Source organism: Lampetra planeri, chromosome 18 (assembly GCF_965212315.1).
Source record: "Lampetra planeri chromosome 18, kcLamPlan1.2.h2, whole genome shotgun sequence".
Classification (NCBI taxonomy): domain Eukaryota; kingdom Metazoa; phylum Chordata; class Hyperoartia; order Petromyzontiformes; family Petromyzontidae; genus Lampetra; species Lampetra planeri.
In genome coordinates, this window is record NC_136124.1 from 11,551,078 (window position 1) to 11,566,071 (window position 14,994).

Consider the following 14,994-nt stretch of genomic DNA (forward strand, 5'->3'; position numbering starts at 1 on the left):
AGTGCTTGTGCTTCCTTCACTGCTGTACAGTGTCTCAAGATGCGATTGGCTTTGGATGCTGTGTAAGTTGGATACCTTATTGTGTCATGTTCGCTGCCAATAAAGCATCTCAGGAGTTCCGTCCGTGTGCTGTCACTGCCACAGAACCGGCGAGATCACCAACCGCCTCTCCAACGACACCCAAGTGATACAGAACGCCGTCACAGTACGTTCACAGCCACACACAGAGCACCTCTGCGAGTGGTCCATGAACACGTGCAGCCCTTGTTGTCACGCTCTGATTCCTGCCGTGATGGGCTCGGTGTGTCACCGTTATTCCTGCCGTGATGGACTCGGTGTGTCCCTGCAGGTGAACATCTCCATGCTGGTGCGGTACGCGGTGCAGATCCTGGGCTCACTCGTCGTGATGTTTGTGCTGAGCCCCGCGCTCTGCGGGGTCCTCATCGCATCCGTGCCCTTCGTTGCCATCGGAGCCGTGCAGTACGGTAAGTTCAGCCACGCAATTATTTCGCCAAATTTATGCGTGACGCCCTCCACCACTCGACATGCATTCGTTTTCAGCCTTCCCCGAGCCGAGGGTTGGTGGACTACCCTACGATCCAGAGGGCTCCGTCATTGGTAGTTCTTGCGTGGTTGTCACACACCAAGACCTGTCCAAGCACCCGTGTAAACAATCCAAGTTGTTCTCGTTCGGCCTCGGCCTAACCTTCTTGGGACTAAGCCTTGAATTATCATTGTTTCCGGGCAGTATTCAGGTTTCCGCAGGACATAGCCAAGGATTTGAATTTGTTTGGCTCCGTCAGTGGTGGAGTGTTTGTGATTCAAGAAGGTTTTCACATGCGGTGAGTTGATGGTCTCAGCCAGGTCACCAATGACAGCACATATAAACCGTCACATCGAGTTTGGTTTATGCACTTCATTGGGCTAAATTCCTGTTATGAGGATGAAAGATATCAGCTGGACTATCAAACATAACTTTTTTTTTGGTAGGACAAATGGGACAATGCTGGCCCCAATTGTATGGACGAGAGGTCATTTGAAAGGATCTCAGAGGTAGCTCTGTGAAGTCCGCTTCAGTGGACCGTTTTTTTAACACACTGTGTTGCATTGCTCTGTGGGAGATCTGAATAGATTCTTCTTCTTTTGACAATGCCCATAGAACAATCAGGATAACATTGTGGGAAAGGATTTGTGAAAAATGTTAATCGATAAAATGATGCATCATGAGTCACCCTGCTTGTGACTCCCCGCAGAGCCTTTAACAGACTGTTGGTGCAAGTCCTGTGGATGGCCAGAACCACACCCGGCCGCCTTTGTCTCCCCAATACTGATGTTTACACACCGCATCAGCTACTCATTTATGGCTGAGTCGAGCTAGGGGAAGCCCAGGACCGATTCAAAACATTTACCCCTGGTTATTGGTCGTGAGCAAGAATCGAACTCGGGTCGCCGGGTTCATAGCGCATCTTTGCTAACCACTACGCTACCGCCCTCCCCACGCCTGCTCGCATGCATGCATGCACGCACACACGGACACATGGATGTACGTACGCACTGCAGGGAACTTTGTGAAGCGGCTGCGCAAGAACTTTCAAGATGAGCTGGCATCGGCAGGCAGCACGGCGGAGGAGGCGGTGTCCAGCGTGCGCACGGTGCGTGCGTTCTGCGGGGAGGGACGCATGAGTGCGCAATACGACAGCGATGTGCAGCGCAGCTTCAACATCGGACACAAGATCGCGTTGGCGGAGGGTGCGTGGCCGCCACTGCCATCGCCACAGCCCAATCACAAGCACCGCACATAGCCACGCGTCTGTCTCTCTCCCTCTGGGGATTTCAGACCACGGCAAAGCCCACATAGCGACATTGTCCCAAGCATCTTCTTGGTTCTTTCGGTAAAGTCACATAGAAGGGAAATAATAAAATAATACAAATAAAACATAATAAAATACAATTCTCACAACGTTTCGGCCACAACGCAAGCAGCCGTCCTCAGGTGAAGAACAGGGCTGTCGGAAAGACAGCGTCCGAATGAACACCACCATGCTTGGCAGCGTATATTTAAGCTGGGTTAGAGGAGGAGGGAGCCTTAACAAAAGAATTTGCATATCAACAGAAATTTAGCATATTTATTGAAAATGCAGATATGGGATTAGTCACTACTTGTGGCAGCTTGCGTTGTGGCCGAAACGTCATGAGAATTGTATTTTATTATGTTTTATTTTTATTATTTTATTATTTCCCTGCTACGTGACTTTACCGAAAGAACCAAGAAGATGAATCCCTGCAGTCACGAAAGCTTTAAATCGAAAGTTGTCCCAAGCAGTGGAGCAATTTTTCGTGAATGCAGCCCTTTGTCAATCCACTGATGGAAGAAGAGCTCCCCATGCCATGTCGATTATCTTACCCGTTTCACCATAACTTCACCACGCTTGTAGTGTGTGTTGATGGAATTGATCACAGTGCGGGGACCGCTATACCACCACTCACCCTGGAGCACAGCTCTGTGATGTTGAAAAGTTTAATCGCAGTCTCTGCCCATGCGTGTCATCATTACAGCGCTCTCACACCACTCTGCAGCACCACCTCACAGCAGCCACCTCTACACACACCCAGACCCAAGGCCCCCCCTGTCTCTCCCTCTACACACACCCAGACCCAAGGCCCCTGTCTCTCCCTCACACAGAGTTTGCCAGGTTTCCACAAAGGATTCTTTAGAGCTCTGCCCAAAGGATTCACTCAATTCCATTATTTAAACAATGTCTCCCCTACATAACTCAAACTTACTTTTGTGCTCAACAATCTCCCATCCAATACCCCTGATCATCGTCTGAAATTTATCATCTTCAATTTGTTTTCATTTGTTTTGTCTGATTTGTTTTATCCCCTACCATAAGTCATTGCTGGTTCCCTATCTTTACCAGATTGCTTGGTTATCCTTTATCACTCATTAGTTGGTTAAAAACATCTTAAGATATAGAGGGCTGCAGATTGTTGGCGCCGGCTCACTGCAGGGCTGCTGCCTTCCTGCTTCTCTACGGTTCCTGCCTTGCGACTCTTTGAGTCAATCTCTGTCTTCGAGAGTGAGCGAATACTTTGCGGGGCATTATAAGTTTCAATTATTATTATCAGGCCTTTGTGATGTCGCCAGTATTCCTACCTTGAGTTGTTCGAGGCTGTTAGGAGCTGACTGTTGAAAGGAAAAAGCAATATAATGCACGTAGTCATTATGCGTCACCATTATGGTTATTTGGCTCACATCTATATTCTCTAAATCTAAAATGTTTGTTGTGAAGTTACTTCGTCACAATATGTGTTGGAGTGTCTTCACAATGTTGGCATTATGTTACTCCCCCTTAACTAATGGATGATTGATCACCATCTGGCGTTTGACTAGCTCTTATTTGCACGATCTGGTCATTTACATTGTTGTTTATTAGTGCAGTAATTCCCTGAGAGTGATCAAACAAAATAAATAAGCAGAAGATTTATCTCTGTCGGATGTCTGCCTCTCCATGTCAAATACTAAAAGCATTTCTAGCATAACCCATCAGCTGTTACGGCCTTCTGGGAGTTCATAATTTCGGCAGCATTGATTCAAAACAAGCAAACTCTGGACCGGGTTTCGGCATACGCTGTCTCATCAGCAGAGTCAGGTTTGCTTCACCGAGTGAGGTTGACAAACCCTTGCTTCGGTTACAATTGCTGTAGGTGGACTAGGGTTGAAGGATGCCACCTCGAGCAAGCCGAGAACAATCGCACGGGAAGAAAATGTTATATTAGCAAACAAGTTGTGACTGAACTGTTGTGTGAATGTCGGTTGACTTTTGACTGTACATAATTAATCACAATAATCATCACATTCATGATGCTACCTTACAACAGTAATGTATAGTCGGTTGATCAGAGAGAGAAAGAGGAAAGAGATACCTAGTGGCTTATCATTGGAGATTGTAGTTTACACTGCGGGGCCCTGAGAAAACTGGGAGAAAAAAATATATCTAATGTCAAATGGCTAAGGATTTTAACGGGCGCAATCCTGGATGTTACTCTGGAGCCTGGTTCGCAGAGGATGATGAAAGTTGCGTGCGTTTGTTGTCACAGGTGCATTCAGCGGGCTTGTTGGAACAGTGGCACAGGTAAGACGAGCCATTTGTCGCGTCATTAAACTCGAGACATTCATCAATACTGCCTTAAAATACATATATTTGATGTGCTACAGCAGATACATTTAGAAGATGATGTGCTACAAAGGTGTGCGGAGTGGTGGTACAGTGGTTAGTGCGCTGTGCTACGAGTTCAATTCCCACTTACGGCCAACATCAGTTGCGGACATGTTTAACTGGTCCCGGTCCTCTGCTAGGTCAACTCAGCAGTCATATCTAAAGTCATATCTAAACCAGTCATTTGGACTTCCCTCTTCACCAACCATCACAAACCAGCATGGTAAAGTATGGTCAGGGAAGCCCATACCCCACAGCGTAAGGGGAGGGTCTTTTGCGAATAAGATCGGCAGTTCAGCATTAGGATTCCAACAAGCATCACGATTATCTGAACCGGTCCTGGGCCTCTGCTAGGTCGACTCAGCCTCAAATGGGTACCTTGTGCGATGTGTAAAGATCGCCAATATGGAGACAAAAGTGGCTGGGCGTGGTGTTGGCCTTCTATCTCCTCGTGTGTCTTTCCAGCCTTTATAGGTGCTCGCTAACAGCACTTTCCCCCTTCAGGAGAAGGGCCACTGCCTAAAACCTCACCGATTGTATATTTTTTCTTACAGGCCACGGCATTATTGACAAAAATATGTTAATTGTGCTTGTTAAATGTGCTTGTGCACCTTTACCAACGCAGCAGCAGTACGCGCTGCTGCGTGACCGGCAGCTGTCCACTGGATGCGTTCATTCACGCTTGACTTTCGTGCTCCGTCCACCCTCTCTTGTTTCCCACGCAGGGGGCGGTCGTGTTGGTGCTGTGGTACGGAGGGAAGCTGGTCTATGAAAACCTGCACGGGCAAACGGGCATCTCGGTCGGCACTCTCACCGGTGGGTACTTCGTTCCCTATCGTCATCATCCTGCATAGAGGCTTCTCTATATCCCTATGCAGTACAAATGCAAAGTGCACTGTGTTGTTCAATAAAGTATCGGGGCTGTGTGTGATATAAGCCACGTGGCGTTGTCGTTTAGGGCGCTCGCCTCGCAGCTGGAAGGTTCGCAAGTTCAAATTTCCTATTGCGAGTTGTCATATAATCACCAACGGCACATACGGACAAAATTTGTACAAAATTCCACAAATAAAAACACGGGTCGGGCAGATTTGGCAGTGTGGGGGGGGACCAGAGCCGGCCCAGCCACTAAGCGACCCTTGCAATTGCAAAGGGCCCCGTGGCCAGCAGAGCGCCCCCTAGAGTCACTGCTAGCTAGTGGGTGAAAAAAATCATACATCAAAGGGGCCTCCAACCAAATTTTGCTTAGGGCCCCCAAAGGTCTAGGGCCGGCTCTGGGGGGGGACACTGAACATAAGCCAGCTCAACGACTGCAGTCTCACCCAGATGGCAAATTGTAGTGTAATGTAGGCTACCAATTTCTGAGGCTCAACCTGAACACATGGGTAGCGGACAGCCCCCTCCCTGTTTAAGCTTTGCCGACTCTTTATTTAGGCACGCCCACTTAAGAACTAGCCCCGCCACCTGCTCATTGGCCCCACCTATGCGTATAAACCTCAAGAGGCCAGAAAATGTAATACCGAGACTAACTCCCGATTTTTGCAAATCCTTTGAGACACCGAGTCGGGGGTGGTGGTGCTGCAGCCTTTGTTAAAGCGTCATTGTCCTGGCCAATCAGGGACATTTGGAAGCTTTCCTTGTGACGTACGGTGTCATCTCTCCTTCTTTCCATCTGCCTCCCCTGTTGCACGCGTTTGACGTGGCCAGCGTTCATGCTCTACACCCTGAACGTGGCCATGGGCTTCGCGTTGCTCGCGTCGCTCTACGGGGACTTCATGCAGGCGGTCGGCGCGTCCCAGCGCGTCTTTGAGCTACTCGATCGGCAGCCTCGCATCCCCAACGCGGGCGGACGAGCACCGCCCAGCGTGCGCATGGATGGCAGTGAGTGTCACAGGCACGGTAGAGATTTCTGTTCGCACAAGTGGAAGATCACAGAATACATTACACAGTGTGACTGCGGAGAGACGGTAGGCCGAACGGCGGAATGCATTGGCAGCCCTTGCCAGACGCGATGCTTCACGGGAAACTTTGAGTGTGTAGATGAGACCGCCACCCAAAGACATTACGTGGCTTACGAACCTCAGTGTTCAAATTTTGAAAAAGTCCCCATAGCAACACATGGTAACCTGAATACTGGAATTTGCAGCATTAATAGGGGCATTTGCAGTGTATTGGCAAGTGCTTTGCTTGTATTTGGAAGGTTATAATCTCAGCCAACCCCTAAGGGCAAATAAAATGAATACTGCATTTCATGAAAATGAACAGTAGTTATCTCAGAGATGATCTGGCCCCTACCATAGGAATGTAGAATTTTTGCCACTGGCTCAGGGGTCCACTCCATCGCTCACTGTGACTTTGTGAATGTGGACATTGTAATGGTCGACCGTATCTGCATTTGCAGGAGTCTCGTTCAACGACATTCACTTCTGCTACCCGTCCCGCCCTGACACGCCGGTTCTGCAGGTTGGTGCTGCCGTCCCTTGTGTTGACCCCTTGATCTGTTCTTGTCTTGGATGGGTGGGACAGTAGCTAAAGTGTGCGAGTTCAATTCCTATTCAGGGATCGACTCAGCCCTTTTTTTTTCGGGGCCAGCAGTGGTCTTCCCATAGATACGAATTCCTGACAAAGGAATGTGGAATTTCCACCACTGACTCAGAGCTGTAAACGGGAGATGAGTGCTTCCTCATTTTCATTTGACCAAGGCACTACTTGAACTTTGTTTTATCTGTTATTGACCAGCAAAAAACCCTCTCCTTTTATTTAGTGTGTAGGTTTATATGTACACTGGGGGTTCTGTCTATGCTTGTCCACCTCTTCCATCACAATTTCTTGTCCACCACCATATCATATTTTTTCTAAGCCAACAGATCGATGATAAGCGAGTGGTCATGGTAATAATAGTAGCGGTAGCAAAGAACCTAGGAGGTGACAGACCAATAATGTGGCATCACAAGCAGTGGCAGATAAACTAGTAGGTGACAGACTGACGATGAATGAGTGGTTGTCAAAATGATAGTGGCAGAGATGAGAGACCAATAATGAGCGAGTGGTTGTGGAAATGATAGCGGCAGTAGCAGAGAACCAAGGTGGTGACAGACCGATGATGATCAGGTGGCTGTGGATAATGATAGTAGCCAATGGCGGAGCCAGGATTTTCAGGTAGAGGGGGGGGGGTAACCCCTCCATCAATGAAAAATTATAGTTGTTAGTAAGTAAGGACTTGTCCCTTGATTTTTATTCGAAGCGTGTGCGGCGATGGCGCAGCCATTGACCGAGGGTCGAATTCAACCGTGTGTGATCGGCATCGCGCTCGCTGAAGGTGATTGCCTTCAGGGAAGTCGTGTACTGTATACGCAACTGCGCACAATTCTGAGTCACTTATAACTGCTTTGCCGTTACTTATTGCCAATTATGGACTCAGACTATTGTCCTATCATCTCATAGAGTCCCTGGCACGTAATAATATGCTGCACAGTGGCAGTGGGGGTCGCAAAATGCCGATTTATTACTAATAAAACCCAATGATCCGATCGAAACTTGGGATATCGATCGGATTATTGGGGGGGCACGTGCCACCCCCCACTTCCCCACTGGCTTCGCCAATGATAGTAGCAGTAGCAGAGAAAATAGGTGACAGACTGACGATAAGCGAATGGCTGTAGTGAACGAGCGTGGCGTGGCTGTAGTGAACGAGCGAGTGCGGCATGGTTGTGATGGCCGAGCGAGCGATCGTCTCTCCGCGCGCTCCAGGGCGTGTCGTTCTCGGTGGAGCCGGGCACCGTCGTGGCACTCGTGGGGCCATCGGGAGGCGGAAAGTCCACGATCGTGGCGCTGCTGCAGCGCTTCTACGACCCCAGCGCCGGATCCATCATTTTCGGTAACCACCGCTCCTTGTCTCACATCGGTGCTTTTGTCCGTGTGCATGAAGCTGGGGTGTTTGTTGTGACCCCAGTGACCTCACTTTTGCCTAAATGTCGCTGCCATACAATTCGGCTCGTATTCTTCAACAGAAGCAGATATCCTTATACGCAAGGCTGGGTGGCTCGGTGGTCTAAGCACCCCACTCAGTGGCTGGAATCCAAATACCATCATAGGATCACAGCGGTGCTGACTCGGCACCTAGAATCCCTGAACTACACTACCACCTCTTAATCCGTAACCCTTTCCCTAGACGTCTGAATCTTGGAATGCGCAAGCGGTTAGCGTTAATTTTATTTCGAGAGGCATAGCGCCGCCGTTTTTAAAGACATTGTACTCACCACAGAGAATTGTAGCGACATGACCGCACTCAACGATAGCTAGTTGGTGACAGACTGTGCCACACGCCATCCCACATGGCCTTTTACTTCCGATGACGTACGTGAAAGGGTTTAACAGGGAGGAACTCTGCCTTGTGATAATGGCTACGTATAGTGGTGAGCTGCATTGCTTCCTCTGGCCGCCACGGTACCCGCTGAGCTGTGGAAACTCGTGGGAGTGCAGGAGGGACAGACTTGCGGGAGCTGGACCCCCAGTGGTTCCGCCAGACCATGGCCGTCGTGAGCCAGGAGCCCGTGCTCTTCGCGACCACGATCCACAAGAATATCTCCTACGGTCGCGAGGCCACTTTTGAGGAGGCGAGACATTTACCATTCATTCCGCATGCCTGCGGGCAAATACAAACAGATAATAAAAATATTGATGCCCAGAATTTGTGACCGTGAATGTTGTGTATTCGGCATATTTCGTCCATCTGCTCAACTGTGCGAGACAGGTGGTGGAGGCTGCAAAACAAGCGAATGCGCACGACTTCATCTCATCCTTCGAGGTAACAATCAACAAACACAGAGTCACACAAAATTTACCTTGTCCTGCGTATGGTGATTGTGGTTAATGAATAATGAAAAACGGCAAGGGTCTGTTTCATTTGCAAACTAAATGAAATTACATTTAGATTCCACCATGGGATCGGGCTATCTCCCAGCAGCATTTGTAACGCATTTCAAGCTAAGTTTGAAGGCGTACAAGGACTCTGCATAGTGGAGTAACTGTCGAGTACGCAGGCAGTGCAACTGCTCTGGGGCCCGTGCACTGAAGTCAGCCAGTAGTAGTCAGCGCGTCCACCAGAAAATTTGGAAGGCTGTGATGGCTGCGCTCTTTGCTGGGACTGGGTGAGATGGGGTTTTAGAGGTGAATCGACAGAGGTCTATGTTTTTACACACTTCGTTTAACTTATCCTGGTGCATGTTTATATTCTTTCAAATCTTGAACGCTTAATATCTTCGGATCTACGAAGCCCAAAGAGCTGACATTTTCTACACAGACTGGTCTCGCGTGATTAATTTAAGTTTTCATTAAAAAAACTCCTTAAAAAAAGTTTTTTAAAAACAACGGTTTTATTATAAAGTGCACTAAAAAGTAATTAACTTGATTGGACAACGGGAAGTGGACGACATCATGATTACAAGAGACACGTGGCGCCTGCTTCTTGGGCGAGGCGATTCCAGAGTTTAGGAACCACGGCGTTTTTGACCTACCCAAATAAATATTTAACTAATAAGCCGTCCATACAAAATGTTAATTGCTTTAAGAGCCAATTAATTGATTAATTTACAGGCATGCATTGTCACCGGATCTGAGTACGTGTGCAAAATTTGGAATTCATTGGACAACAGGATGTAGACTAAATTTTGATTATAAGATTTGACCACGACAAACATAGGAGTCAAGTTAAGTAAAACCGTTGAAAAAGGTCCAGGTCCCACCAATCCTGCGCCTCTTCGTGTTTTTTTACGTTCTTTTGTAATTAATACTCATACTGTCCGCCCCCCTATTTTAAATCACGAATGGCCGCACCCAGCTATGAGGGGAAACCTCTTGCCAATCAGAGCGGCTGTTATTGGGGTGCCTATCTTACCTATAAACGTAATTTTTTGTCTGTCTATCCCTCTGTCTGTCTCTCTGTCTGTCTGTGGATGAAACTTGCGAAGGATTTGGCTCGCGAACCGTGGGGTTTACGTTAAAAAAGAAATAACCGGGTACCACGCGATAAGCCCGTGGTGAGTCAGCGCTATTCCATTTTCGCATCCGTCAACTTTAAAGTAGTAAAATTAACAATTTAGTGCAATTTGTTATGATTTATTTATTTCCTTATGCCGCTTAGCGCGCGCCAAAGCACGCATTTGCGCATGGAGTTGGGGAAAAATTATCATTCGCGTTAAAAATTATATAAAAATACACAAAACGCTGAGGTAAATTCTTCACAGTGTGATGTCCCCCCCCACCCCAATGTGTGCAGTGACTACTATAGAGTCGGCAGATGTTACTGCAGTGTGGGCGGGGGGATCGTGGGTGGAGGGGGGGTAGCAGCCCAGCCCCAGCCTGCCAAGGTGCCACCTTGGCCGGCTGGGCAATCTAGGCGAGACCAGGGGCTCTGCACGGGACAAGGGCTCACCACTACATTCTGTGACGTTCGTACTGTTTAACACGTAGGCTTTCGCGACCAATATCATCCATAATAGAGGTTTTTGGGTTAGATTGCGTACATATATAAATGTTGTTAAAACCCGCCACCACCCGACACATCCAACTAGTAAGGGTTGTCATGTAAACAGAACATGCCAATTCGTCACAAGTACAGCACACCGGTGTGTTGGAGAGCCAAGCCACAACATTTGATGAAGCTAGTTGTAATTACTGGCGAAACGTCGTACTCGGATTGTAAATCAATGTACTCAATATACTCTCCAATAAGCTGAGCTATTAACATTAAGTAACTGGGTATACTGGGTATACATTGATTATATATATGTAGTTTATATATTTTTTTTCACATCGGTTTATTGTATCGTAGTAGGGTGTTTTGTAGTTCTTTAGAAACTCCTTTTTTGTTTTCCACATAATGCACTAGCTTGAGACGTGGTGGTTTGGCTGCTGCAGTTCTTTATTATTAAAATGTCCCTTCCTTTATTACTGCTAATCCTACATAATACACTAGCATAATATGACTTTGAGACTCCCCACCGCCTACACATTCCACAAGTAGTGACTAACCCCATATCTGCATTTGTCATCAACATGCTAAATTCCTCTGTTGATATGTAAACTCCTTTGTCAAGGTGCTCTCCTCCTCCCACCCAGCTTAAAATACGCTGCCAAGCTTAGCAGTGTTCATTCAGATGCTGTCTTTCCGACAGCTCTGTGTCTTGACCTGAGGACGGCTGCTTGCGTTATGGCCGAAACGTTGTGAGAATTAAATTTTGTTTTATTTTTATTATTTTATTATTTCCCTTCTACGTGACTTTACCAAAAGAACCAAGAATACTACTGCAGTCAGTAGAAACTACTGTAGAGTCACTAGATACTACTATAGAGTCAGTAGTTACGACTATAGAGTCGGTAGATACTGCTGTAGAGTCGGTAGATACTACTGTAGAGTCGGTAGATACTACGGCAGAGTCGGTAGAGGCTACTGTAGAGTAAGTAGATACTGCTATAGCGTAAGCAGATACTACTACAGAGTTAGTAGTTACTGCTATAGTCAGTGGATACTACTATAGAGTCAATAGATACGACTATAGATTCAGTAGATAGTACTATATTGAGTAGATACGACTGTAGAGTCAGTATTTACTACTATAGTCGGCAGATACTACTAGAGTCAGTAGATACTACTACAGTCAGGAGATACCACTACGGTCAGTAAATACTGCTAGTCAGTAGACACTACTATACAGTCCGTAGGTACTACTACGGTCAGTAGATACTACTAGTCAGTAGATACTACTGTAGACTTAGTAGTTACTACTATAGTCAGTGTATACTACTAAAGTCGGTGGTTACTACTATAGAGTCGGTAGATACTACTGTAGGGTCAATAGATACTACTATACAGTCAATAGATACTACTGTAGAGCCAGATACTACTCACTCTATTGTATGTAGGGTGTGTCGGTATATATGCCTATGGGGGGGTAAATTTTAGGAAACCTTTTAGATCAACTATTTACCCGCCACTTTCTATTACTTTTGGATTCAGGACTTCTTCAAGCCTCTTATAATTTTGTTGATGGACAAATGGACAAACGGAACGCCGGGCTTTCACAATAGCTTAGTACTTGTGTATGTATATGTTATGTTTTTAAGAGAAGTTTTGAAATATATTTCTCTCCTGGGCAACGCCGGGTACTTCCCGCTAGTGACCAATAAAAGGCGTTGCTTATATCGCCGCTCGCCATGGTGCCGGAACGGCCGCTGTGATTCCCTCTTCCTTAACGCGAGACCAACAATTTTCATAATATTTACTACTATTGCTAAAATAATTACATAGTTGTAAGCTGTAACAGAAGCTAATTATGTATCAGGATTACCAATAATTTGAAGACAGGAAAGAGAGAAAAAGATAAACAAAGAGACACAGAAAGAGACCCAGAAAAAGTGAGACGGAACATTTTTAAGAAACATAAATGCAGAGCTGGAGACAGACAGATAGGCAGAGAGAACACCATCCCACAGATAGTTTTACCGCGATTCTATGTGGCGACTGCGGAGACCGTGTGGCGACCGTGGAGGCTATAACGATGTCTTTCCCATCAGGAGGGTTATGAAACGAGGGTGGGAGAACGCGGAGTGCGACTCTCTGGGGGTCAGAAGCAGAGGATCGCCATCGCTCGGGCGCTCATCATGAACCCAGTTCTGCTGCTACTCGATGAGGTTCGTTGGAGCTGAAGGCAATAGATCAAGTCACATTTACTCTGGGGACAGGTGCTGTTAGTGAACACTTCTTTGTGTACACTAGGGATAAGCAGTTAATGTTTTCTGGCCAATTTTCAAATACCTATCAGCCCATGCAAACACCTGGTATTCCCAGGCAGACTGCCATCCAAGTAACTTACTTGGTTTATCCCCTCTAACATCTCAGATCTAAATAGATCAGTTTCAAGCTAATTTGGTCGTACAAAAAAAATCAACAAATTATTTGTTTCAGCTGCGATGGCAGTGATGCACAAGAACAATAAACGAGAACACTCGACAAACTCATCAATAACACTGTGCGGGCTTTTAATATAAAATATATCAGCGGTGACGTTTCAGACAATCACCCTTCTGCATAGCACAGATTTGTGCACCGTTGTATGCTTTGTCCTATTTTCTTGTACCCCTTTCACTCCTGCTGCCTTTTTGTACTTCGGTAAAGTCACGTAAGTAAAAAATAGAAATTAAAATGAATGAAAGTAAAATAAAATAAAAATAAAAAATCACGACGTTTCGGAGGCAACACAAGCTTCCGTCTTCAGGTGGAACCGTCACAGCCACGACAGCTGTATCAAGTAAATGAGAGATTACAAGGTACCACTCCGTATATATAATGGTTGAGGGGGGAAGGGCCCGGAAAGGCACACTTTTTATTAATATGGTAAGGTGAGGCTTAAGACTAAGAATAGACTGCATAACAAAAGACTGAGCCTTTGTTATGGAGAGGTGCGGTTTGTGACTAACGCCTAGCCTACATAACAAAAGTGTGAAAAAAGAAAAAAACTAAACCTGGTAAAACAAAACTGGCTGTCTATCAGTAACCTGTAATAGTTGTCTGTCAAATAAGATGGTCCAAATAAGTGTAGTTAAATCTTTTTTGCATGGTTAATCACATTTTTCCAATGATTACTCAGTTTGTAACCATATTCACGGTTGAAATTATGTCTGTGTTTGTATATTTGTATGGCTTCGTGTACAAACCTTTGATGGTAGCCAGGAGGTTTGCAGAGCACCTTGGTCTCGGAAAAGACAATTTCATGAGAGCCCACAGAGTTGTAGCAATGATCGGCAACGGCCGAAGAATCAGTTCTGCCGTGTTTCAGATCTGACTTGTGCTCGCGGACACGATCAGAAACATGACTTTCGTTTCTCCAATGTAGCAATCACCACACCTGCAACTCAGTTTGTAGACTCCAGGATACTGTAAGTCAGGAACGACATCCTTCACAGATGGAATCAGATCACGGATTTTATGCACTGTACTGAATCGGACTTGGATCTTATGTTTGGCTGTGACGGTTCCATCTGAAGACGGAAGCTTGTGTTGCCTCCGAAACGTCGTGATTTTTTTATTTTATTATACTATTATTAATTTTAATTTCAATTTTTTTACCTACGTGACTTTACCGAAAAAACCTAAGAATATGAATCCTTGCAGTCACGAAAGCTTCAAATCTAGAATTTTTGTACTTCTTTTACCTACACTAATTTAATTGCCCTTCCATCTCCACTGTACTGTTTTTCCTTGCTCTGCATTTTCGCAGCATTGTCGTGTCTACGGCACTGCCTCCCTAGTGTGGTCCTCTACCCCGCACTGTCCTTTTACACAGCCTCTCACCTGTGGCTTCGTTCCCTCGTCCGTCGGCCGTGTGTCGATCGCAGGCGACGAGTGCCCTGGACGCGGAGAGCGAGCACTTGGTGCAGCAGGCGATCGACCGAGCGATGCAGGACCGGACGGTGCTCGTCATCGCCCACCGCCTCTCTACCGTGCGCAGCGCTTCACAGGTGACGCTTCCACATCTCCACCATGCAAAGCCCCCCCCCCATCCCCCCACCTCTGAATCACAGACAAGGTGAATGCCGCTTTTCTGTCGCAGCTCCACTTGCCCGGAGCTCACGCCCTCCTCCCCCTATCGCTGCATGCATTGGCGTCGGTGTTGGCCTTTTCTCAGAATCTTAAGACTTTCCTCTGTTAACTTATCCGCGCGCCTCTGAATGTCCCTATAAGGTTTGTATTGTGCACGTTACATTTGTGACGAAGGAA

At 46.6% G+C, this 14,994-nt stretch overlaps 1 protein-coding gene across 3 annotated transcripts in view; it reads left to right on the forward strand.

Annotated features, from left to right (window-relative positions):
• Positions 1-14,994, forward strand: part of LOC144723662 (uncharacterized) — a 30,698-nt gene that overhangs the window by 13,009 nt on the left and 2,695 nt on the right. For all 3 annotated transcript variants that reach the window (XM_078602561.1, XM_078602560.1, XM_078602559.1), the window contains 12 exons: positions 145-205; positions 350-485; positions 1,561-1,749; positions 4,102-4,136; positions 4,946-5,036; positions 5,925-6,098; positions 6,619-6,680; positions 7,968-8,094; positions 8,700-8,833; positions 8,971-9,024; positions 12,792-12,908; positions 14,613-14,735. In XM_078602561.1, coding sequence (XP_078458687.1) covers positions 145-205; positions 350-485; positions 1,561-1,749; positions 4,102-4,136; positions 4,946-5,036; positions 5,925-6,098; positions 6,619-6,680; positions 7,968-8,094; positions 8,700-8,833; positions 8,971-9,024; positions 12,792-12,908; positions 14,613-14,735 — 1,303 coding nt within the window. The remainder of the gene's footprint in view (positions 1-144; positions 206-349; positions 486-1,560; positions 1,750-4,101; positions 4,137-4,945; positions 5,037-5,924; positions 6,099-6,618; positions 6,681-7,967; positions 8,095-8,699; positions 8,834-8,970; positions 9,025-12,791; positions 12,909-14,612; positions 14,736-14,994) is intronic.